The 25,429-nt window shown below is 35.4% G+C and overlaps 1 protein-coding gene across 2 annotated transcripts in view; it reads left to right on the top strand.

Moving 5' to 3' along the window:
- The first annotated feature begins 3,156 nt into the window (after positions 1–3,156).
- Positions 3,157–25,429, top strand: part of LOC105046704 (187-kDa microtubule-associated protein AIR9) — a 43,595-nt gene continuing 21,322 nt past the window's right edge. The window contains exons 1-12 of one of the 2 annotated variants that reach the window (XM_010925368.4): positions 3,157–3,300; positions 3,774–4,742; positions 4,941–5,006; positions 10,283–10,348; positions 10,506–10,577; positions 10,694–10,759; positions 10,871–10,933; positions 11,013–11,078; positions 11,968–12,067; positions 13,066–13,167; positions 14,324–14,547; positions 14,639–14,753. In XM_010925368.4, the coding sequence (XP_010923670.1) occupies positions 3,909–4,742; positions 4,941–5,006; positions 10,283–10,348; positions 10,506–10,577; positions 10,694–10,759; positions 10,871–10,933; positions 11,013–11,078; positions 11,968–12,067; positions 13,066–13,167; positions 14,324–14,547; positions 14,639–14,753 (1,774 nt within the window). In that variant the 5' untranslated portion in view covers positions 3,157–3,300; positions 3,774–3,908. Of the gene's footprint in view, positions 3,301–3,773; positions 4,743–4,940; positions 5,007–10,282; positions 10,349–10,505; positions 10,578–10,693; positions 10,760–10,870; positions 10,934–11,012; positions 11,079–11,967; positions 12,068–13,065; positions 13,168–14,323; positions 14,548–14,638; positions 14,754–25,429 lie in introns of those variants that run through there. The other variant, XM_073259632.1, reaches the window with a different exon arrangement.

Genomic DNA, 25,429 nt, shown 5'->3' with positions numbered 1-25,429 from the left:
AAACAAAGAAAAATAGCAAAATTGTGGGTTTTTGAGAGAGGAGGGGTGTTAGGTGGTGTTGCTTAGCCATGGTAGCATGGCGGGCACCGGAGATGAGGAAGAAAGAAAGAGATGGCAGAGAAAAAGTCGCAATGACATTCAATTAAAGAGGAGTGGGTTTAAATCAAATGGGCTTCGAATGGATAGAATAGGCCTAAAACCAGCTGTTCGCCGTTTGCACCGATCTCCAATGGCTGTCGGCTGTTCTCATTAGCCCAGAATGTTTGCACAAGCCACCGTTAGATGGCCTCATCCCAATGGCAAAGGAGCTTGAATTTCCCCTATTTCGAATGCAATTTCTCTCTCTCTTTTTTTTTTTTGCCATATTTTGGTAGAAGTCGGTTGGGATTGTCGACTTTTGTCCAAAAAAAGCTCATTTTTTAGCTGGATTTTACATCTGCAAACTAAATAGTTGAAATAGAAGTCACATATTCCCATTATATTCTAGAGTCTAATTTTTTAATCAGACATGTCCTCAAAGAATTTTATTTTTAGCTCAACATAGCCCCTCGAAGAAAGCAGCAAAGTCCTTGGTTAGCTATTAATACTTGGTAAATTTATAATCAATTCCATTTTTACATCCCCATCATGGTCAGATGAGGTTATGAATGTCATGGGGTGCTAGAAGGAAGTTAGAAATATCATGGTTGCTTATAAATTGGGCTTTTGAGTCCATGGCGTGGTCCATGCTTTCTCCAAAGAAAAATGGTGTAATTGTGGATTTGTTGGAGTGTCCAATTCAATGACTCATCGTATCATTGTCCACTGTTTCTTTTTCTTACTTTTTTTTTCCCACTATCTAAAAACTGAGTCACTGGTTGGATTATGTTTGTGGGTAACTATTCTGTCCACCATCTAGTTATCCTTGTGGCTTCCAGAGTGTCTTGTGTCTCTGTTGTCATACGTGCCGACAATACATCATTAAAAATTTCAATATTTGTAATTAAAAAATTGAAAATTCAAACTATTGGATGTGGTCCAAAGAATCTGAAACATTCATGCAAAGATTATTATATATATATTGGAATAATTCAATATATAGACAAATGTTTTTTGAAAGAATATTATTGCCATGCTCGTATATGGGAGGCACACAATTAGAAACAACAGAAGTTACACTAGATTTTCAAGTAGACTCTTCAAAAAGGAATTCTCATTGCAATGGAAAAAATAACATCAAGCTGTCCATGTGCATGTCTTATTTGCATATCTTGCTTGATTTAATTCTCTATCTTCAAGGAAAAGAGAAGTACAATAAATAAAAGTAAGATTGCGTTAATGAGATATCAGATATCTGTCATGAAGTGCATTTAGGTTTGCGAACTAATATAGATACATGTCATGAAGCGCACCTAGGTTTGTGAACTAGTATAATTGCCTGCACTAGTGGACTCATTGATGGAAAACAAAGGTGTCCATCAATGCAGGATACAAGACGGGAATTTCAAACAAAATGCCTGTTACAAAGTCAAAAGAAGAAGCAATAGAGTCTTATACAATGGTTAAGAAGGGTAGTTATTTATAGCTAGGTCTGTTATTAGAACAAGAACGGATTAGGTCATGGGATGGTGATAAAACGTGGAAGACAATTAACACTTTCATTGTCAGACTAATATTGTGACAAGCTACATTAGTTTATAGGTAAACGATCGTTAGACATAATAGTCATGATGTTAAAGTGGTATATAACCCTTTATAGATATCCATTGACAAGTTTATTAATTGTTAATCCCAGATAGGAAACCATTTTCATTATTTCTTACATGATAATCCTAATGTGTGTATGGTCTTCTCCGGATCATCCACCAAACACTATGGATGTTGGAATATCTAACATGTCCTATAAATTATACCATGTAGAACTAGTTTGTATGCGTAAAATGCTTTAGGAGGAAAATAATCTGCATTCATCAAGGCATATAAATCCTAATTATATGTCCCTTAACAGCTACATTAGCTGCTAGCCTATGAAGAAACTGTTAGTATTATTTACTTTCTGGCGATCATGATCTAACTATAGCATTTGCTTGTTCAATTAAATGTCTGGCATTTATAGGATGATTTCACCAAGAAGATCCTAGGTGATTAATACTTCATATCTAACAGACATGGCTTTGTCCATGTAAATTATTTTCTCAAATCCCCATCCCCCTAACATATTCTTATAATTTGATGCTTAAATTAAAATAACATTAAACATTACATAATGGTTGGTTCATAGAGTTGGTGACATGCAACTGGGCTGGGTTTGTTACAGGGTCATGTCATATGTCAACCATGTTTGAGATCAGCAAGGCAACAAATTATACACTCTGGCCAGGTTGGTATGCAATATTTTTCAGCCTAAAATCACCCCTCATCATTCCCCCAACCCCACCCCCAACCTAAAACTTGATCCATATTCTTGTGCATTGGTTCTGTTGGCTTATCCAAAAGTACATCCTTATCTAAATTGAAGCAATGTGTCGGCGGATTACCCCACGAATCCGGTGCTCAAAAATGCTTGCCAGCCTCGCTCGCTTTTCGATGCCGCAATTGGATGCTTTTGAATCTGACAATATACCCCCTACAAAGAGATTAATTATTCCTAAGTCCTAAAAATTGTTCTGACCGAAGTACCCGTTTTATACAAATCTGGACCGTCGAGATAATTCGTGCCCTACATCGGACGATGCTGATTAGTCTCCAACCGACGATTTATTTTATTCGACAAAAAAAGAATTGTCCGACAGCTGGCACCGCGGTCCCCGTACCGCGACGGTTACAGTCACCCCCACCCGTTGCCAGTTTCATAGAAGAACGTGCCCCACATAAGGAAACAAGAAGCATTGGAAGGTTACAGCATGCAAGCATGTCATCGAAGAGCCACGAGTTCACTCGGCCAGAACTATCTCCGAGATTATACACGTGGCGTTCATTTTGATGTTCGGATGGAAGTTTTAATCGAAACCAAAACAGCTCCAACGTCCTACCGACAAGGGAAGGGCATTTTGGTCAGAAAAACTTCCTCGTTGGCTTTTTTGAAACGATACCAACCAATACAGGAGCCGGAATTTTTACCGTTTCTTAAGCACCTTTGTTATTTAATTAATTACCATAACTTTTTAGACGCTTCCGCTGGAAACCTCTTCTGTCTGCGCGCTCTCTCTCTCTCTCTCTCTCTCTCTCTTTTCACTGGTGGGTGGTACTCCCGACTGATTTTGTCGGGGGAGGCGAGTAGGGTTTCGTTTCGATCTAACGACCAATTCACGGGCGTGAAAGGTGAGATCCCAGTGATCACTGCGTCGAATCTTCTCTCGTCTGTTTCCAATTTGTTTTTTTTTTTTCAATCGTTTTTTCGGTTTCCCAAATAGATTGATGTAGTACTGTCGGATCTTTGTTTTAAGGCCTACATTCTGCCAAGAACGCAGGAAATACTAGAATTGGTTTGGTTTTCAAATTTTTCGTATGCTTTCTTGGGTTGCTTTGACTGTTAACCGGTTTGATGCTATGATCAAATGTTTCCTTTTCGTTTCTTGGATTTCTGGAAGTAATGTGGGACTGAGAAATTGCAATTCTGATTTTTCGTTGTGATTATACGAATTGACGCCGACGTTGTTATACATTTTCTTCGAGGATTGGTGTTCTGTTTTGAATCTATGTAGGAAAATTCTGAAAGTGAGCTAAAAAATCAGGTTTTGACCGTGGGAAATTCTACATACGGCTAAGAATCGAGTTTTCTGTTGATCCTGCAGTGGTTTTAGGGGTTTCTGCTTGTGAGATGTATCTCTATGCTATGGTCTTGCCTGATTCACGGGGAGGATGAGGTCATTACCTGCTTGAAGTACCTCGGATGAGGGTTCACTTATGCTGAACTACATTCTTGGATAATGGAGGCTCTATCTGAGAATCATAGTGAGGACGGGACCAAAAAGACCCAAGCTTTGGCTTCCTCGAAGCAATCGCCAGTGGCTTCAGCTGAAGGTGTGAAAAAATCATCGAAAATAGCGGAACCTTGTGGAGTCATGCCAGCATCTAAAGCTTCCGGGGCTGTTTCATCTGTCAGGAAGAAGACGGAAGATGTCAGGGCACCGGATATGAGTTCCAGTAGGTCTAGCTTCGGTTTCATGAAGCCCACCGTCAGTTCGAGCGCTGCTTCTTTGCATAGAAGAAACAGCACGGGAGGCATGGCAGAGAAGCACCCGGTTTCATCACCAAAACGACAGGAAAATGGAGGTGCAATTGATGGAAAAAAGATTTCTCCATCTATTTCAGATCCTGGAAAGAGAAGTAACACTGAAACTAGGCGTTCATCTCTGCCTTCTGTTAGCTCAAAAGCTCCGGCCTCGGTGACACGCTCAGAGACAAAGAAGTCACCTACAATCTCACACTCAACCTCTACCATGTCTGACAGCGGCAGGGCAGGTTCAACACGGAAGCTCTCTGTTAGACCATCACCATCAGTTTCTTCCTCGAAAAGGGTTCCCACCTCTCCGGTGGAGAGTTCCAATGGCCGCAGTAGTCTCAGAAGGGCAGCTTCTAATATTTCTTCTCCATCAGCACGCTCACCTTCAGTATCAAGCAGCTTTAAATTGGGATCGATGTCCTCATCAGTGGACAGAGGTTCATCTTTATCAGCTCGGAGGAAAGCTTCAACTCCAGAAAGTCGTGATTCTCGTTTGATCATGCTTCCACAGGTTGATGTCAAAGCCGGGGATGAGCTGGTAAGTGCGGAACGTTACTTATGTTTGGGATTTTTTGGGCCTTGGAATTGAATTTTTGCCCTCCCCCCCTCTCTCTCTGGTCAAACATACTGAAAAGAAAAGGAAAACTAAATAAACTACTCCATTGGATTAGCTTATTAGCTTTTGCTCCATTGCATCTAGCTGTAGTTTTTTCTGATTTTCTAATCATTGTCTCAGAGGCTGGATTTAAGAGGTCACAGAGTTCGTAGTCTTGGTGCCCTGAACTTGTCACCAAATTTGGAGGTAACTTTATCATATTCAGTGACCATTCTAATTTCTAAATTTGTTTTGTAATCAGCTAATATTATTTCGAATCAGAAAAAGGCATTTCTGTTTTTGTGGTTTGAACTTTGGAGATATCGACTCAATAATGCAAAATCAGTGTAAGGAACAACTAAGGTTATGTACAACTCCTCATGACATGGGCAAATTCCCATATTTAATGATAAAAAAATCTATACTAAATTTGTCCATTGAGAGTTTGTGTTCTGAAGGCTTATTCTTTAACCTTTTGCCAGCCATTTGGAAAATCCTTATCACTAGAGTTGCTCACTAACATGTGCTTCCAAGCTTATGCCTCTGGGAAGCTTCCCCAGCATATGCCTTTTTCTTGCATTCTTTTTTATTTGAAAAATTCTTTCTTATTCCATATCAAAGAATGACTCTATATGGACATCTTGCACCTTTTTCATGTTCACTTAAGGATGGACTCATCCCCAAAGCTTACAGTATTTGGGTTGAGGCCCATAACTTTTATTGTTTGCCAAAAGCATATGGAATGATGTGGCTGAATCGAAGTCAAGTTGTTGATCAAAACAGCATAATGATATCTTAGACAATAATCATCACTACCTTGGAACTTTTGCATCATTTAGTTTGCAACTGAAGATTCTTTATTACCCCTATTGTGCTATTATAACAAGCTCACAGTCATACTGTGAACATTTTCATGGAATTCTCTAACATATTTATGCTTTATGCGGTATTGATTGTATCCAATATTGTGTTGTGATTGTAATGATAAACTTTGTTCGATTATTTGGGACTTCTTCAAGTAATACTTCTGGATCATTTTTGCTGTTCTAGTTTACATCTTATGCTAGCACATGAATTGCTCTGTACAACTTCCATCAATGTTTTCTTTGGCAACCGCTGACACAAAGAAAGAAAAAAATGAAAAAAAGATCCATCAATTGAAATCATCAACTCTCCTTACCAAGGTTTAATTAAATTCTTCATCAAGTTTAGTTGAATATGAATGGAAGAACGAAGTGGCATATGAACCAACATTATGCAAAAGTTTTGAGTTTTGAAGGTATGCATACAACAAGAATTGCTTTACAAAGTAAAACCTCCAAGGACTTTTTGTATGTGGAATGGAACTCTAGATTAAGCTCCATTGGTTATTTCTAGTGTGTATCATATTGGATAATGTTATGTGCTAAATTCGAGACAAAGTATTGAACTTTAAAAGTGTGATAACCCAACCCAAGGGAACTAGGCTCGGTTTACTTGATTGGCCCAAATATTTGAGAACAATCTAGAAGGAAAAAAATAGATGGGAAGAAGACTCCATCGGAAGTTTTCTCCCTGCCAATATTGTCGGATTCTCTCGAATGCCAAGAAGGGTTCCTGGCATTTGTCCCTTCTATTTAAGGCCAACCCCACCTTCCCCTTCGATCCCAAATCCAAGTTTGCAGAGTTCACTTGCGTTTGCTTGAGTTCCATCACCGATGAATTTTGCTTCCACCATAGATCGAGCACCACCAGAAATGAGGTAACCCCGCCCAATCTCTCAAATAATCTTCGTCCCCGTCCTCCATGACCATAGGTTAAGTATTCCGGTTGGCAATCATCAGATTTTTTTTTTGGAAAAATCAAGCGTATTTTTTTTGCTGTTTTCTGCTATTATTTTTGAATTTTTTGGTGGCAATTGTTTGCCGCCAATTGCGATTAAGGGCACCCTTCCATTGTGCCACCATGGTCAGCATTACCAGTCGTAGTTGTTGTCAGTCGTGAGCCCGCCCCTCTCTCAGATAGAAGGGGACATAATCCCTTGTTTTGTCAAAAACTAGAGGAAGAAGAGAGAGGGAAAAAAGAGAAGAAAAGAAAAAAAGAAAAGAAAGAAAAGAAAAAAGAAAATAAAGAAAAGAAAGAAAAGAAAAAGAAAAAGAAAAAAAAAAGAAGGAAAGAGAGTTTCCCTCTCTTCTCTCTGTCTCCCCATTCCCTCTCTTTCCTACTTTCTCTACACTTTCTCTCTCTACAAAGCTTCTCTTTCTAGATTGTTTCTCTCTCGACTCTCTAGGTTTGTTGAATCTCGTAAAGGGCCCTCCTCAAGGACCTTGATGGGCCCCGATGAAGGGGTCTTGACCCATTGCCGTCGGTAGTGTGTCGGCACCTGCCCAAGCCAAGTCGAGTACTACATGATTTGATCATCCTAGATTAGATGACATTAGCGTGGTTGGATCGATTGAGATGTTGGGCACTTTTGCTTAACCAACCCTATGACGGTACTAAAATTTAGGATTTTTATTCTGAAATTAATGTTTAAATTTTGATAAAAATATGATTTTGGATATTAGGTTTTAAAGGAGAATCTCAGGATTCATTGTATTTGTCTGCTCTTTGTTCGTGCAAGATAGGCAATGACCCACCTTTTTTAGATTTTTCATTTATTATATAATATTATTTTTGACATCAAATAATTGTTAATCAATTTATGGATTTATGAGTTTTATGAAATTGTGTTATTGAATGGAAAGTAAACTTGAAATTTTGAGGTTTTTTGGAGTATTATTATTTGATGATTTGCTATGGAATATGCATACTTTTATGGAATTATGTATATATGTTATTTTGTAAAAAAAAGAACCTTGATACATTTTGGATTTGGATATTTAGCCTAACTATGTTCTGGATTCTGTCAATTGGAGGTTATGTATTGGCACTCTAACTATTATGGAGCTCATTGTTCTATTTTTGGCCCTGACACATGGTATAAATGTGGTATTCAGGCCTACGCCGCTAGGTATAAGTCTAATATCTCGGACTACTTCGTAGGTTATAAGTGCGGCTCTATTTTTGACTTAGCCATGGGGTATAAATATGGTCATAATTAAAGGCTGTTGAGTTGAATATGATTGATTTTGAATCAGATTTATGATTATGCATATGAATATTTGAAAGATATTGGTTTTATAGGATTTATGTTTTGAAATGGAATTGATTATGTTTTTATATTGATTCGTGGTAATTTATATATGACCATTGTATCTTATGTTATTACATGAATTATCTAATTAAGATATTCATTACTTATTGGGTACTTGAGCTCATTATTACTTTTTTTTTTTTTTTCAAATTCAGCTACTTAGTTACGGATGCAGGTATGACTTTAGAAGTGAGATTGGAAGCCAGATTTGACAATATCAACATAGTTTAGATTTAGATTGATTGTTACGTTCTATAGAATTATTAATTGAGATTTATTTGATACAAGACTTAATTTTTTTTTTGTTAGTTGGATTTGTTAATAAATTGAATTTTAGTTTTAGTTATTTAAATAATCTCTGCTGTGTTGCGTTTGATAGCATGTTGGAATACCTTGCATGCTTATGGGTAGAGTTCTCCATGAGCATGCGGCGATTGCTGCGACCTTGGCTCGCAATCTCGGTCGGAGGCATGACAAAAGGTTTTAAAAAGTCAAAGCATCGAAAGGCCCTTCATCATAAGTTGATTCTGAATATACTGATTTCCTTCTTCTGATGATAACCATGGGAAAAATAATCTTAATTTGTTATTATCAACCTAAAAAAGGATGGCACTGTCTTTATATTGAGATGCCAAGTGAGAAGGTAGTGCAATCATAGGAACTTTCATTGGAGTTAGCATGACAAATGGTGTGGTGAAAATGCTCAAATCAGGTGCATGGACCCCATTTGGGCTATTATGAGATTGAAGTGGCAGACACAACAAGCTGGGAACAAAAGCTTAGCAAGTTTGTCCTTGAAGACCTCACTAGGCATTTTATTTTAGAAAATAACATTCTTTAAATTTATTAGGTAAATGAGTTTGCTATAAAATTTCATTTAATTAAAGTAACAAACTATTTCCATCTTCGTAATGAGCAAATGTTTTAGGGTGATATATGCAACTCTCAAAAGATCTGTAAAAGCAAATATTATCTTTGTATATCCACTCTCACCTAATAAATGCCTCAAGAGCAAGAATTGAAATGATTTATTTTGGAGAGGTGATGGTTTCTTAGCCATTTTTCAAGCACTCTACATGTAAAGAAAAAGTTGGAGCTTATGATGGGCATCAAGTCTAAAACAAAAGAATGACATTTTCATCATGAATTAGCCTTGTAAACCCAAAATAAAGGGCAAAATGTGTCATGCACTCTCAGTAGCAATGCGGTGTCAGAGGATCATCTAGATGAGGACTATGTGGCTGGAGTAACACATTAAAAGAGCATGAATAGGATAAAGACTTTAATATGACATGAGATTGCAGGGCTTATGAAGTGCCTTAGGTTGATGAAATGGTGCTTGAGTGAAGATAATTACCCAAAATGTATGCTGGGAGGGATCACTTTTGAGGTAACTTGAGAAGACCGAAAAGAACATTGTAAGTGATGAGGAGAAAGTACATAAAAATGGGAACATATGAAGCCATGACAAGGACAAAAAGTAAAGAAAGATCCTTGGATGCGAGATCATGAGCAGAGGCATAGTTGGTTATGCCCTTGACAAAGGAGCTATTTCATGAATATACAAATAACCTTTCTATGTTCTGTTTTATAGTTATTCAGTGCACTATTTTTTCATGAGAGCAAATAAAAACTAAGTTTACAATTGGAAGATAATGGTAGACAGGTTTGTTAAGCCATTCTATCACTTTTAAGGATTTGTCCGGTACTCAAGTTCAAGTAGGGTAGGATGACCTAGGTTGGACTTTTGGATACATTAAGCTAGTTAAAAAATGGTTCGGTGTTCTGTGAAGGTTAAAAAATGGACCATGGAATGGCTTACTGGCTTAATAGCCAGCTAGATTAGGTTAAAGTACAAGTATCTGGAGGATGCCAATTTTGGTGTGTAGACTCTGCATTTTTGATACATGTCATTAATGAGTTTTTTTTAAAGTTAAATATGTGAACCTTGTCATTTGTTTACTAAGCATATAATTTATCTGGTTGTGCATTTCTATTGGGAGGAGCGATCTATCTTAAGCTGACAATGTTGATTTGATTACATAATAACTTGTATGTTTTGGCTGTATTTGATCAGATAAGTTGAGAATTGTGCTTCTTCCTTTAAAAAAATTGGAACTCCTCTTTAAGTTGACAGCATCTATAGCCTTTTGTTTTCTTTTCTTCCTTTCATGCTGATATCAAAATGGACATGAGGACTACTTTGCACATTTGAAACAATTTACAGAGCATTGCTAGTTTGTTCATCTCAAAATCTCAATTTACAGTTTTTTTTTTTTCCCTGATTGGTAATTCTTCTAGTCTGTAGTTTGTTTATCTCAGGGACAATCTGCTATCATCTGTGGAGGGTATTGAGATTTTGAAGCGCGTGAAGGTATGCTTTCTTGACTAGGTTCTTTACAATCTTTTCTGTTTTATCTTTTAAGTTCAGCTGGTTTTTGCCTTTCTAGCATCTCCAATATTTAGTGGTTCAGAACTTATTGATAGCTTCAGACTGACTGGGTATATTCTTCTATATACCCACCTTGTAGGTTCTCGACCTGAGTTTTAATGATTTTAAGGGGCCTGATTTTGCACCTCTTGGAAATTGCAAAGCCCTGCAGGTTTGCGCACCTCTTATATCTGCATATTGCCTTGAAAAATAAAATATGCTTGACATGAATATAGTTTCCAAAGTTCTCATTTCTGCAAAAAAAATGATATTTCCGTTTTAACTCAGCAACTTTATCTCGCTGGAAATCAAATAACATCACTTGCTACCCTTCCTCAACTTCCTAATCTGGAGGTAACTAGCATCTTTTTCCTAACCTTGACACCATCCATATTTCAATTGCCATGGCATCATTAACTATCTTTTACAAGACTGAAAAAGATTTTTTTTTTTTGCCCCTTCCAGTTTCTCTCTGTTGCTCAAAACAGGTTAAAATCACTTCGTATGGCTAGTCAGCCTCGACTTCAGGTCAGCTAGTCTCAGCTTATTCTCTAAATAGTAATGGCTTCTTTAGACTTTCAATTTTATTTCTTGGGTATTCACCCAGGTATTGGCAGCCAGCAAAAACAAAATTTCAACTCTGAAGAGTTTCCCAGACTTACCGCTACTTGAGGTTAGTTTTTGCTTTTGCCTTAGTTATTAGATTTAACCCTGTTATTTGTTTTCTTGCCTTGTCTGAACTTGTGACAAAAATTTTCTTGCATTTAACCACAAGACTGCTTATATAATATCTGTTGATTGCCATTTGAACAGACTTCAAAAGCTATACACTTTGACCACCTATATTTCACAGGAGTACATGTTCCCAAGATTTAGTTGACTTAAGGTTGTTAAACATTAATAAAAGTTGTTGGATTTTCTCTAATCTCAAAATTGCTTTACAAGAGTTGTGTCTTTTTAATAAATCAAGCATAAAATTAACTGATGGCATGGTACACACATAGAAGAAACCTTTGGAGTAATGACTGTTCAACATAACATGGGCAGAAGTACAAGCGGCAGGCATGTTCAACAAAGTGTTAGATGCATCTGACATGCGGTCCAACAAAATTCCTCCCAAGATCTTTATCACAGGAAATGTTATTATGATCTGTTTCAGATGATGTGCATGAAAGGAATGTGATGTCTGAAAGGTGTTAAACTATGATGCATGTATCCAGATAACACATGTAGCTCTTCCTGTACAAAATCATTCCTTAACTGATGACAACTTACTAAGCGAATAATGATGTCTAATGCAACTTTGCGTATGCTGCTGAATAAATTGAACTTAAAAAGTACTACCATTAAATGTCAACTGTTAATTTTGGTGAAATTAATATTTCATACTAGCAACTCCTGGAGAATAACCTTATATATCTTGCTTTAGAAAGTCCATATTATATCCTTTCATCCTTGTGACAGAGCAGTGCACATTCATGTAATTTAGATTCATGTGTTTAAAGTAATGTTGGTTCTTTTATTGTTCAAACCAATGGAGCTGCAAATTACTGCATGTGCAGCATTTGCGTGTGGAGGAGAATCCTATACTGGAGATGCCTCACTTAGAAGCTGCTTCCGTATTGCTTGTTGGACCTACCCTAAAGAAGTTTAATGACCGAGGTATCTTTTAAGTTCCTAAATCTTTAATTGTTTTGCAGATTTTATTCGATAGAGCTTTGTTTGCATGGAGTTTATTTCATCTATCTTTTAACCATTCATTTATGCATAGAATTACTCTTAATTATCTTTTTAGTGCATGCTGTTTTTGCATTTTATTTGTCCAATATGTGCTTGTCCCATTTGATCTTGCTCCCCAACTCTACGTATTTGTTTTTTTTTTAGTTTGCCAAACTTCATAGGGTTTTTCCATAGAAGTTTTTCGGTACCGTCCTTTGCCATCCGGTACTAGGTGTACTATCAGTTCAATTAGATATCAGTATGGTAAAGGGGCTTGATACATATTACTATACCGACATATGGTATGGTTGCTGTCGCTAGTAGTATATCGGTCCCCACTGACCAGAACCATACTGTACCCCGCCGCCCCAAACCAATACCTCCCCCCCTCCCCCCCCCTCCCCGGTACTGCCCCAAACCAGGGTGCATACCATACAGTGCTGACCCATAGCGCCTCAATTCAGGTGGTATGGTGGCAAAACACACTGACATGAACTAATAAACCTTGCATGAAACCATCTACTTTGCCATGGGGAATGGCAAAGTTTGATATGCTATGATTTCATACTGAGCCATCTCATGACCAGCAAAGTTATGAGGGGTGGTACTTTAATAATCTTGAGTATGTGCATGATTGTTATGAAACATCACTTTGGTTGGATGCTTAGGTAGGCTTGCCTGAAATTGGATACCAAACTATCTTTTATATCCCATCCAGGGTCTATGAAAAGCCTCATTAAGCTCATGGATAGCAATTCTTTGGCTGCTTGATGCATGATCTGTTAAGACATAATTAGCTAAACTAGTGGCTCATTTGATTTGTTTTGATTAGTTGCTGTAAGAAGTGTGTTTATATGTATTACATATATAAATATGCATAACCAAATTTAATCTGATCTGTTTGATTTCTTGTCCAAAATTAATTTTAACAAAATTTGCAGATCTTTCTCCCAATGAGCTTGAAATTGCAAAACTATATCCTGCTCACACGGCTTTGTGTGTTAGGGATGGTTGGGAATTTTGCCATCCGGAACTGGCTGCAGGTATGCCTCTTTTTAGATCCCGGATATGTTTATTTCATTATCTAATATGGTGAAACTTCCTCTATTTCCATGATATATTTAGAACAAACTTTTGTTAATATAGGCAACTTGTCTGGATAATAATTTTAAATTGAGGTATGACTGTTACCACTCACTGGCCAGTATGATACCTGCCCTGGCATGAGTGCAGTACTTCTCATGCCAATGAATAAAAAAAACTTAAAAGTGTATGGAGCAGTACACAGTTTATACATCTTGATATGGTGAGATTTGGGATGGTTTGGCTCAGGTTTAGTAAGATTGGGGCATGATGGTGTCCACCATACTGGTCTTAGCCAGTAGGGCTGGTTTTTCAATCCTTGTGATTATCAACACTTATTCCAGAAACAGTTTTTTGAATCAGCATATTTGCTCTTCTGATTAAATATGCACTGCATCATATGTATATATATATCCATTCTGCGGTTGGCATTTCCTTATCTTGTCGGGATGAACAGCTAATGGTCCAGTGCTTGGACCTGAGAATTTTTTACAATCAAGAAAACCATACTTGTAAAAATAGTCTTTCTGTTTTTTTTTTTTTTTTTTTTTGCGGTCCACTAAACTGTAAGCCTTAAGATTCAGAATGCTGAGGTTGTATCCAGACTAAAAGATCTTTCTCATCAGAAAGATCTAAACTTTAAATAAAATATCAAATGTTCAAATTTCCCTTGATATTTTTATGACAATTAATATAACCATGGCAATTTGTCTTTTCAAAGATTGAACTATCATGCCAAAGCAGTCCATAACAGTAATGGATTGGTACTTGATATGCCCCTTAGTCGTGTACCATATTGACGTATGGTAGTTGGTATTACCTTTGTTGTGTTAGCTCCAGTTGCCATACCATGTGTTGTTCTGGTATGGTCCAAAATGGTACAATTATTGGTACTGGCACTTTGAATCTTGAGGTATCTTTCTTCCTTGTATGTGCTTCATGCTGAACTTGGCATCTCCTTTCTAGATCTGTAAACCCAATAGTACTTTTAGTTTGATAATCTTGGATGGACTAGTTTTGTGTTTAGTGTAGATGCCTCTTAAAGGATATCTGCTTATTTTTAACATTCTCTATTAAAAAAATTGTTAACCACTTATTCTTTTTTTGATCGGACAGACTCAACATTTTCTTTTTTGGTTGAACAATGGAAAGATGACTTACCTCCTGGCTACATGCTTAAAGAAGCCTTCATAGATCAGCCATTTGAAGAGGATGCATGCCACTGCCACTTTAACTTTGTCAACCTAAGCAGTGATTCTGAGTTAGTTCTTAAATATCAATGGTTTATAGGAGAGAGAACCCCGACAAATTTTGTGCCTATTGTTGATGCAGTAGGCGAGGTATGACATATTTGTTTCTATGAGCTTAAAATCATTAATTTCTTCTTGGTGATACAATTTGGTAATCCATTAATTCTTGGTAAATAACAAGGTGTACTGGCCAAAGCACGAGGATATTGATAGACATCTGAAGATTGAGTGCACTCCAATATTGAAAGATATTGAGTACACACCTATTTTTGCTGTATCATCACCTGTTTCCCCAGGTATATCTATCAAATTATGCCTAAATAGTTAAATATATCTAATTCTATGTTCAAAAGTAATAAATAATCACTTTGTAAATTCAAGGCTCTTTTCTTTGCATGATTGTCAACATGTTAAGGATACATGTGACTATAACATGATATGCCTAGCTGGTTAGATAAATCTAATTCTATAAAAAAGGGTGGCCTAGGCCCTGGTGCATGAAGCTCCCACAACTACGGGCATGGGGAGGGTCAAATGCATGCAGCCAGCCTTATCCCCATGTGTGGGGAGCTGTTTTGATGTTTGGAACCTGTGAGACATAGGTCACAATGGAGCAAACATACGGCTGTGCCAAGGCTCAACCTTAGATATATCTAATTCTATGTTCAAAGAAATAAATCATCAGTTTTTGAGTTCAAGGTTTTTTTCTTTTCATGATTCCAACATGTTAAGGATGCATGTGATTATAATTGCTACCTATTCACAAATCCCTGTTCTTATTTCTGATATGAGCTTGCTTGTATAGATAAAGTTTTATAAGTAAAACATACTCTGTATGGTGACTTGGTATAAGTTGTGTATGTATAGTGAAAAACTGCTAGAGCCCATTCCTACCTCTTGTAATTTCTTTGCACTTTTCTTCTTGTAAATTAAATTAGGTAAACCACTTGAGTTATTATTTTAAAACTTCATTGAGACGGTTTGCAAAATGAAGCCATCTACAATGGAACAATTTTCCAAACAAAAAAAATATAGAACTCTTTGTATACATCAAAAAATAGCTAGTTTTGGATAGTTATTGGATATTGCTCTGGGTGTTGTGGTAAACCTGAAGCTTTAAATACATGGAAGCTGGAAGCAAGATAATGGTATATCTTATGTATGTTGCATCAGTGCAAACCATAGGCATCATTTTCTCTATGCAAAGCTCAAGGACATTTTGTAAGCAAAATATATACAACAAGATTGAATTACAATATGTCTGCATGAATATTATTGAATAATTATTATTTAAATAAGATTAAGATTTAAGAATTACCTACTACTCTTGATGTTGTTGAGATCATGTCCACTTCCACTTTGAATGTCAGATATTTTTAGTTGGTAGAATTTGATAATCTCCGGACATGGATTTCTATAACAAAGTGCTTGCCATCAAGGATTATGTGGCTCATCAACATAAGCACAATTTGGATGGACTTAACCACTTTAGTTAGCCACTTAGGCCCTTTGTTTGGGGTTGTTGTTGGCAGTAGAGCTTTTGATAAATAGAGCTCTTGGAAGTAGAGTTTTTTTTTAATAAAAAGCTATTTGCTATTTTATAACTACATTTCTAATATGCTATGGAACTTTAATGTGTTTGGTAATGTATTACAATATTAATGGATTATGATCTAATCCAATAATAGATTATAATAAAATAGATATATTATATTGTCATAATAATATAATATTATGATTGTAATAATATGTTATATTATACTTATAATATAATATAAAAATATATTATGTATTATTACAAAAATATAATATACTATATTATTATAATGTAATAATAGAATATACTATATTTTATTATTCATTTATTATTTATAATATCATATTATATTTATAATATGACAATATTATATGATATAATATAAGATGTAATTATGAGATTTATTGGTGGGCATTTTGGTCACTAAAAAATTTTTACTAAAACCAGAAAAGCTTTCTGATATTAGCGAGAAAGCACTTTTGAGGAGAAGCTCCAAAATGGAGCTTTTCCCAAGTAGACCTTTTTAACTTTCTGACAAAGTCAAAATAACTTTCAAATTTTCTATCAAACACCACGATACGCAGGGCTAAAGAGTGCTTCTTGGCTCTCCAAAAGCTTTCCAAATGGGGCTTTAGTATTGTTAACCAAAAGTTTAAGCTTTTAGGTCCAACTAGTTATTTGACATACTGGTCCATTTTAGTTATTGTCTTGACTTGTTCTTCCCTCCATGTGTGTAATTGCATCCACATGTGATGGTGGATATTGAGCTTGATATACATTGTTGACCCATTCTCTAGTAGCTTTAGCTTTTAGGGTCAAATAACTAGTTAATGAGTACATCTCTCACCAACAAGGCAACATTGAAGACGAGTCCTACCCTCTTGAACATATCCATCCATGGGCCCTTGTAAAGTGTCAAATACAGAATAGAATAACACGAACCTCAAGGCTAATGAGCATTTTGTCTTTTTGAACTCATGCTCAAAATTACAGCTTGATTAGTGGACTTTGTATGGGACAGTCAAATGACACCAACCTAAATTTACTATAGAATAGTGTCACAACCAATGTTTGCCATCTCAGTAGCGGACCCTATACTGATGCTATCCTATTACAGTATTGGTATGCAGTTGGGTACAGTATAAGATAGCGTATTGGTATGGTATGGTATGCCTTGTATCAGCCGATATAGGGTGGTACAGCAAACCATAGTTATAACTAACTATTTTCCTAGCTATGTATCAACATTTAATGTGGCGGATCCTTTATTGGTTAGTAAGCCCATTTTTTACCCACCGGAGAAAGTTAATCTATCCATATGTGAACATTGTCTAGTAGAAAAAACTACCAAAAAATCATTTGGTAAAGAAACTCATGCTGACATACCATTGCAATTAATCTATTCAGACATCTGTGGTCTGATGAATATAAGGGCAAGATATGGGGTAATATATTTCATCACATTCATAGTTGATTACATACGTTTCGATTATGTCTATTTGATATCTCATAGGTCAAAAGTGTTAAATTGCTTGAGACGATATATGAATTTGGTTGAGAATCAATTAGACAAGAACATCAAAACTTTAAGAATAGATCGGGGATGTGAGTATTTGTCTGAACAGTTAAAGGTTCTTTATGATGAAAAAGGAATAGATAGACAACTTACTACTCCAGGAACTTCACAACAAAATGGTGTTGCGGAAAGAAGAAACAAAATGCTGTTAGAAATGGTTAGATCCATGATGGCACATGCTAATTGACCTATCACTTTTTGGGATGATGCCGTATGAACTGCTGTCTATATACTTAATTGAGTGCCCTCCAAGTCAGTTACATTTACACCCTATGAATTATGGATTGGTAAAAAAACTTATCTAAGCAGTTTAAGATTTTGGGGATCAGCTGCATATGTTAATGATAGTTCTCATATGGGAAGCTAGGTCAAAGAGGAAAAAAATATATCTTCATAAGATACTTTGAACACTTAAAAGGGTATGTGTTCATTGGTGAGCAAGTTGATGGTAGTGTACTGAACTTGAACCACGAGATGTGACGTTCGTAGAAAATAATTTTCCTAGAAGGGGTGAGATAAATCAAGATTTATCTCTATATAAAATGGAGGATCTAGATGATCAAAGTATCCAAAACCAAAGAATGCTAGTACTTGAGGAAGAAATTAGATCACTTGATCTAAGTGGGAGCAATAAAAAGGATGATGAATTTGTTTCACTAGATCCTCAATTGAGAAGAATTAGTCACAAAAGCATTCCTCATTGTTGTTCTGACATTGAAGGGGAAGCTTTTATTGTTGCTTCAGAAGAGGAAGATGAGCTAAGATCTGTTCCAGAAGCTCTCTCATGCCCCGCAAAGGATTGATGGGTGAAAGCAATGGAAGAAGAGATGGAGTCAATGAGATCAAACCATGTTTGGGAATTAGTAGATACCCCTTCCGGATGTAACGCTATTGGGAACAAATAGGTTCTCAAAATAAAATGCAAGGCAAATGGATCTATCGAAAGATATAAGGCTCGACTTGTCGTCAAGAGGTATACTCAATAAGAAGGAATCGATTATGAGAAAACTCTCTCTTCTGTAGTGAGATTTATCTATATATGTCTTCTTCTAGCCATAGTGGCAAATTTGAACTTGGAATTGCATTAAATGGATGTTAAAACTGCATTCGTCAATGGAGAATTGGATGAAGAAATCCATATAGAGCAACTTATAGGTTTCATTAAAAAGGGCGAAGAACATAAAGTGTGCAGGCTCTTAAGATCTATTTATGATCTTAAACAATCATCTAGATAGTGGTATTTAAGGTTTCATCAGGCAATAAAATCATATAATTTTACCATGATTGATGAAGACCACTGCGTATATGTTAAATGGTCCAAAGCATAGTTACCAGATTCGCGGTACATTCTGAGTCATGGTATGGGGTACGACACTTAGGAGTTTATAGGGTACGATGGGGGTAGGCTTCTTTGGTATGCTAGTTGGGTTTGCGGTGCGCTATGAAGATGTATTGGGTTCACTTACACAAATATTACATAGAGCAATTATTTTTTCTATTTACTAAAATCAATTTGCTGCAATGTTTAGTCTAAAGACTTTAAACTCTAAAGTCCAAACTCCAAAGTCAAAAGCTAAGATAATTTTCTACTGTTGTATATCAAGAATAAGACATAAAAGCATATTAGAAAATTCTTATATCTTAAAGACTGCATACATCAATAATAGAAACTACAAAAGGAAGAAAAACAAAAATAGTTCTTTAGCTTGCTCTAATAAAAAACTAAAAACAAAACAAAGATCTTAGGTTGCCTTTCCCTTCCCAATTTTTCCTTTTGCACAACATCTGGGTAGCTTAGATGCTTCTTTGCTAGGAACAGCAAGCGAAGCATTAGAAGATGTTTTTTAAACTTCATCCACATGTTGAGTATCCTCATATTCATCTTCCAAACCTCTCCATCTCATATCCTCTAGTCTTATTGCAGAATCCTCCAAGCATGTATTGTCTGGATCAATGTCCCATTTTTTGTAAGGACCATCTTTGTAGCTTTCACAAAAACGTGCTTGAAGGCAGATATTAGAATGAATAAAGAGTAACTTATCAGCTCTTGTGCAATTTAATCTATTTCTTTTGACATTGTGAATATAGGAATAGATGCTCCAATTTCTCTAAGCTAAAGAACTACTAATTGGTTGAGATAGTATCTTTTTTGCTACCTCAGCCAATTCTGGAGTTTTTGAACCGTATGATGACCACCAATCAATGGAATCCATTGTCACCGCATCTGCTTGAGCTGGTAGCGTTGCATACATACCTTTCCTCATATGCAAAATTGCAAATTGCTCTCATAACAACTTTTGCTCTTTTGGACTTTCGCTGATTCTTTCAAAAGCTTCTGTGACACCATAATAATTTCCTTGTCAAGATTTGGAGCTCTTCTAGGAATCCCTCCAGGAGCTAGTGTTTGAAGGTAGAGAGGATCATAAAATTGAGGATTGAGAGCAAAAGCAAGGCAATGCATTGGAATGTTCATCTTTTCCCATCTTGCTAACAGAATTGTTTCCATCTGAGGGTAGGAAGCTGCATATTTATTTTTCATCATTTTATCTTTTATTTCTCCAATCATGTTGTCCATCCTTTCATAAATCTCCCCCATTTTTGGACCTTCACCATCACTAAATTTGATTAGCAAATAGATTGGCTTGGTTATTGCAATTACACTCCCAATATCTTCTCAAAACTCTTTACTGATTATTGTTTCAGCAACTGAAGCTCCCATCTTCCTTGTATTTTCATCTCCATGTTTCACCCATTCTTTCCATGCCTTAAGAATAATGGTGGTTTGTAGAGCCTCTTTGCACTCAAGCAGCTGCTTCAACAAGAGATATAATGTGAAGCAAATCTGGTCTTTGCAACTTTTAGCAATTCTAGCCTCGACTAAGTTTTGAAAATTGCTAAAGCCTGTAAATGATTAATGAAATATTTGACAATGGCTTTTCCCTTTTTATATGTGCTTGATAACCAATCAAATGTACTGGCAAAATCTTTAAAAACTAAATTCAAAGTGTGAACTACACAGGGGGATCAGAAATATGTTTATGTACCTTCTCCATCTCCTTCCCAGCTGCTTTGCAATTTGATGCATTATCAGTCACCACTTGGAGAACATTTGATGGCCCTACTTCTTCAATTGCTTTCAGCAAATACTCTGCTATAACATTATACATGAACATTGCTGCACGACTGTTTGCTGCAATGACATTGATAAGTGGCCGGTGCTTGACATTAGACCATCCATTCGAAATAACAGACACCCCTTGAGAGTACCAAGTATCTTTTATTGGAGTCAGGTCTTTTTCTACACTTCTTTTGCACTCATCTAGTAGTGTTGTCCTTGATTTTTCAAATGAGGGAGCTTTATAACCTTTAGGGGCTTTGTTAATTGCTGAAACCATCTCATTGAACTGAGGATTACACAGCACATTGAAGGGAATGCCGTTACCACACAACCCTCTCATTACCTTCATATCAACTGCATTCCACTCCATTATTCCAGGGGAATCTTCAATACCTTTAGCAGGAAGTTCTTTACTTCTTTTGCTGATTGTAAATCTTTTTAGAGATGATGACAGACCTGCCTTCTCTGTTTCTTCAACCTTCCTTCTTACTGTTTTATATTCAGCCCAGTTGCTAAGAAGTGCTGGGCAATGTTGAATTTGTGCCTTCGTCCCAGGTGGAGGACCAAAAAAGTGATAATGTATTCTAGTATAGGAACTTATGAATCTCTTTTTGCAATGTTTACATGACCATTGTTTTAATCCCCCAGAATTTTTTCCTGGCACTACATCGTGCATAACAACTTCATCTAGCAACGGCTTTAATTTTAAATCTGTTGCTTTTGTGGGTACAGATAATGGTATTGATTTTTGAGTTGGCTGATTTTGATCAATTTCTTGACAATCATCACTTGAATCTTCTTGCACTCCATCTGTTTCTTCTTTAGATAAATGCTCATCTAATTTTCTTTTTGTGTACACCATTTTCAACAAGAGAAGGATGATAGATTTTTTTAGTTTGATGGAAAGGACAAAGGAGTTTTGGTTGGGCGTAATTTGGATTACTTGGAGAAGAGGGAGATAGGCTTATGGAGGGGTGGCTGGAAGAATATATATGACTCTCCTTTCTATTCCACTAATATTGATCAACATGAATCCTTTACTATAAGTTATTCTAACTAATACCAACCACACAAAGTCTTTCAATTCCAATGACTTTTAAATGCTTTATTTGCTTTGCTGTGATCCCCTATCTTATTAGATTTTTTTTTCCTATTTTTTTCTTAAATTAATATCCCAAAATTTGTGATTTTGCTGCTGTTGACATCATGATATATTTTAGGAGATTGGAATTTAAAATGAAAAAAATGATCTAGTTGTCTTAATTTATTTTGAATTAGTTGCTTTATTGAAAAGCAATAATAATTAAGACAAATATAACAAAACTCTCTAGTTCCTAACAATGTTTCAAGAAAAAAGTAAATCCATTTTTATTCTTTTAATCATGGACATCAAATTTGGGTTAAATGACTGTGATATATGATATAATCCTTACATCAAATATATTAGTATAGCTTAACTATGTTGAGTTATCATGTTAATCTCTTGGAGAACAAAGGTACAATATTATTTGGTCCCTAATTAAATAACCAATGTAATTCATATGCTATAAGCTCATATAGACATATGCTATATATGAATACTTATATCAAATATCCTAGTATATAGCTTAACAATTGAAGGACCACATATGATATGAGTATCTTAGTAATAGCTTAACCATGTTAATTAATCTTATTAAGTATAACATTCCACTTCCTAATTAAATATACCTCAAATTCATATGGTATGAGCTTATATCTATATTCCATATGATTCTTTATATTAGTTAGCAATAGCCTAAACCATGGAATACTGTACCACCCCATATCGTTCGTATCATATCGTATCCATCTTGTACCGATACGCCGAATTGAAGCATACCAATATTACTGTATCGTACCGAACCGTGCAATGACATTAAGCAGAATTTTATCAGTACGGGGTCCGGTACTGAGACAGCAAACCTTGACCTAAACATTTTAAGGAATCTTATAAGGTACAACATTATCCGATTCCAAATTACATATACCTCAAATTCATACAGTTTGAGCTTATATCTATATATGATATGATTTTTTATATCACTTAGCAATAACCTAACTATATTGAGTAATCTTTCCTCTCAAAGGTACAATATTATTCATATTAGCCTTTGTTCTCAAAGGTACAATATTATTCATATTGATCTGTGTTCTTAAAGGCACAATATTATGGCTATTACTCTTTGTTCTCAAGGGTATAGTATTATTTGTATTAATCTTTGTTAGAAAAGGTCCAATGTTATTCATATTAATCTTTGTTTTCAAAGGTACAATATTATTCATATTAATCTTGTTCTCAAAGGTACAATAATTTTTGATTCCTAACTAAATATGCCAACCGAATTCATATGGCATGACTTTATATCTATTTGTGTTAGAAGGTCATATATGAAGAGATGTCAATTGATTCAATTGTGGGATCATATATGATATGATTATTATATCAAATATCTTGGTAATAACCTAACCATGTTGATTAACTTTAAGATAAACATATTAATCTTTGTTCTGATCAAAGGTACAATTTCATTTGATTCCTAATTAAATATATCAATTGAATTCATATGGCATGAGCTTAGATTTATTTATTTGTGTTGAAGGGTTTATATGCTGCGATGTCGATTGATTCTAACTTTCAATTGTGGGATATGATTGTTATATTAGTTATATATCTTAGTAATAGGACTAGCTTAACCATATTCAATAAAGAGCTTATATCACTTGTATCTTTTTCCTAGTATGGGTATTTGGAGCTTCCTACTGACTAGTTTGCACCTAGCTATTTACTGACTAACCACTAAGTTTTTGTGACATTAATTCAATCTTTATTAAATTTGTTTACTTATCCAATTATCGAATAATTTTCTTGGGTGTATGTTTTTCTAAATAATTTAAGGAAACAACTTATTTATTTTAACATGCCTATTAAGTCCTGGCAATTTTATTTACATTTTTATAGTTATAGTTATTTCTATTAATATTGGTTATTTACAATAAAAGTTGGTAAATCTAATAACAAAAATTTATATTACTATTTACAAAATTTTATTTTTTTATTTCCTTAAATTCGTTACTTTTATGTAACTAATATTCCCTCTAGAAGAAAAATTCATGAGGCCTCAAGATTTAGTGTGTGCAGGAAGATTTATTAAATTATTTTTTATTTAATCCAAAAAATTTATTTAACATTTTATGATTTTAAAGAACTGTCATTATTTTATTTAATTTTAACAGTTTTTTTCCATATTTGATTTTAACAGTTGGAGAATCAATAAGTAGTCAAACTTCGTGAAACAAATCATAATTAAGAGTCTTTTTTATTGAAAAACTAAGATCTAAGAGTATTTTGGAACTAAACTATACGCACCTTTTCCTAGATAATTTTAAACTTTGAACTAATACACTTTACATGGTCCAGCACAAAGTCCCAACTCTTAATTCCCAAGACGACCATTTCTATTCTCACATTTTGCCTCTCCAAATTCGATCTACATTTTCGATTAAGATGAAGAGGAAATCAGTCTATCTTCTTTTAGTCTTCTTCTTCTTCTTCGATTCTTCCTATTTCTTTAGCAGTCCACTTTCTACTTCATCTTTTCTCTCGTCTCCATGTCCAGCAGTTCACTTTCTACTTCATCTTTCCTCTCGTCTCCATGTCAGGTACTAGGACCCAAGCTTTCTGGGCAATATGGGAACATGGTTCAAAGATAAAATAGAGGCTTATATGAATTTTACAGAGAAAGGTTTTAGCAAAATTGATATACAGAGAGAATCGATGCAATTTAGTCTTCATCTCTAGTATATGCCCAGAAAATCAGTCTATGCATATTGGGATTCATCTCTGGTATATGCCCAGAGAAATCAGTCTATAGAGAGTGAAGCCTTCATCTTCGGTAATCCAAACCTCTCTATGCATATCAACTTTGTATAAAATTTTCTATTTATTTCATCCAAATCTAGTAGGAATTTAGGTTCTCTCCTCTCTTTGGTTATTTTTTTGGTAAAAATCTGTCTACTGTTTAGGTCGCCAACTTCAGCGAATTGGGACGCATATCGCAGCGTTCTGGTGTGTAAACATCCCGTGAATTGGGACGCGCGATTTGGGATGCGATTCGGAGGGAGGAATCTAGTAAGTATGGTCCAAAGACAGTTGTAATCCTATCATTATATGTTGATGATATACTATTGGCTGGGAATACAAAGAACTTATTGTGGATGTAAAAGATTGGTTGTCCTTTAATTTCAAAATGAAATTTATGGATGAAGCTGCATATGTTTTGAGAGTTAAAATTCATAAAGATTATTCAAAAGGATTATTAGCTTTTTCATAAGAATCTTATATTAAGAAAATCCTGGAACGATTCCATATGCAGAATTGTAAATCAATCGATACTCCAATAGCGAAAGGAGAAAATTTAAGCCTAAAAATGTCTGAAAACTCTAGAGGAGATAAGACAGATGCAAAGAGTTCTTTATTCTAATGCCATAAGGAGCTTGATGTATGCCATGATATGCATAACACCAGATATCTACTTTGTTGTTTGAATGGTGAGTAGATATCAATCAAATCCAGGTCCGCCACATTGGAAGGCAGTTAAAAGAATCTTGAGGTATTTAAAAGGCACTATGAATTATTCATTGTGTTATCAAGAAAATGATCTGCAACTTGTTGGCTATACTGACGCTGATTGGGGAGGAGATTTGGAAGAGAGAAAATCAA

The sequence above is a fragment of the Elaeis guineensis genome, chromosome 6 (assembly GCF_000442705.2).
Source record: "Elaeis guineensis isolate ETL-2024a chromosome 6, EG11, whole genome shotgun sequence".
Lineage (NCBI taxonomy): Eukaryota > Viridiplantae > Streptophyta > Magnoliopsida > Arecales > Arecaceae > Elaeis > Elaeis guineensis.
This window is presented reverse-complemented; position numbering and strand designations above follow the sequence as displayed.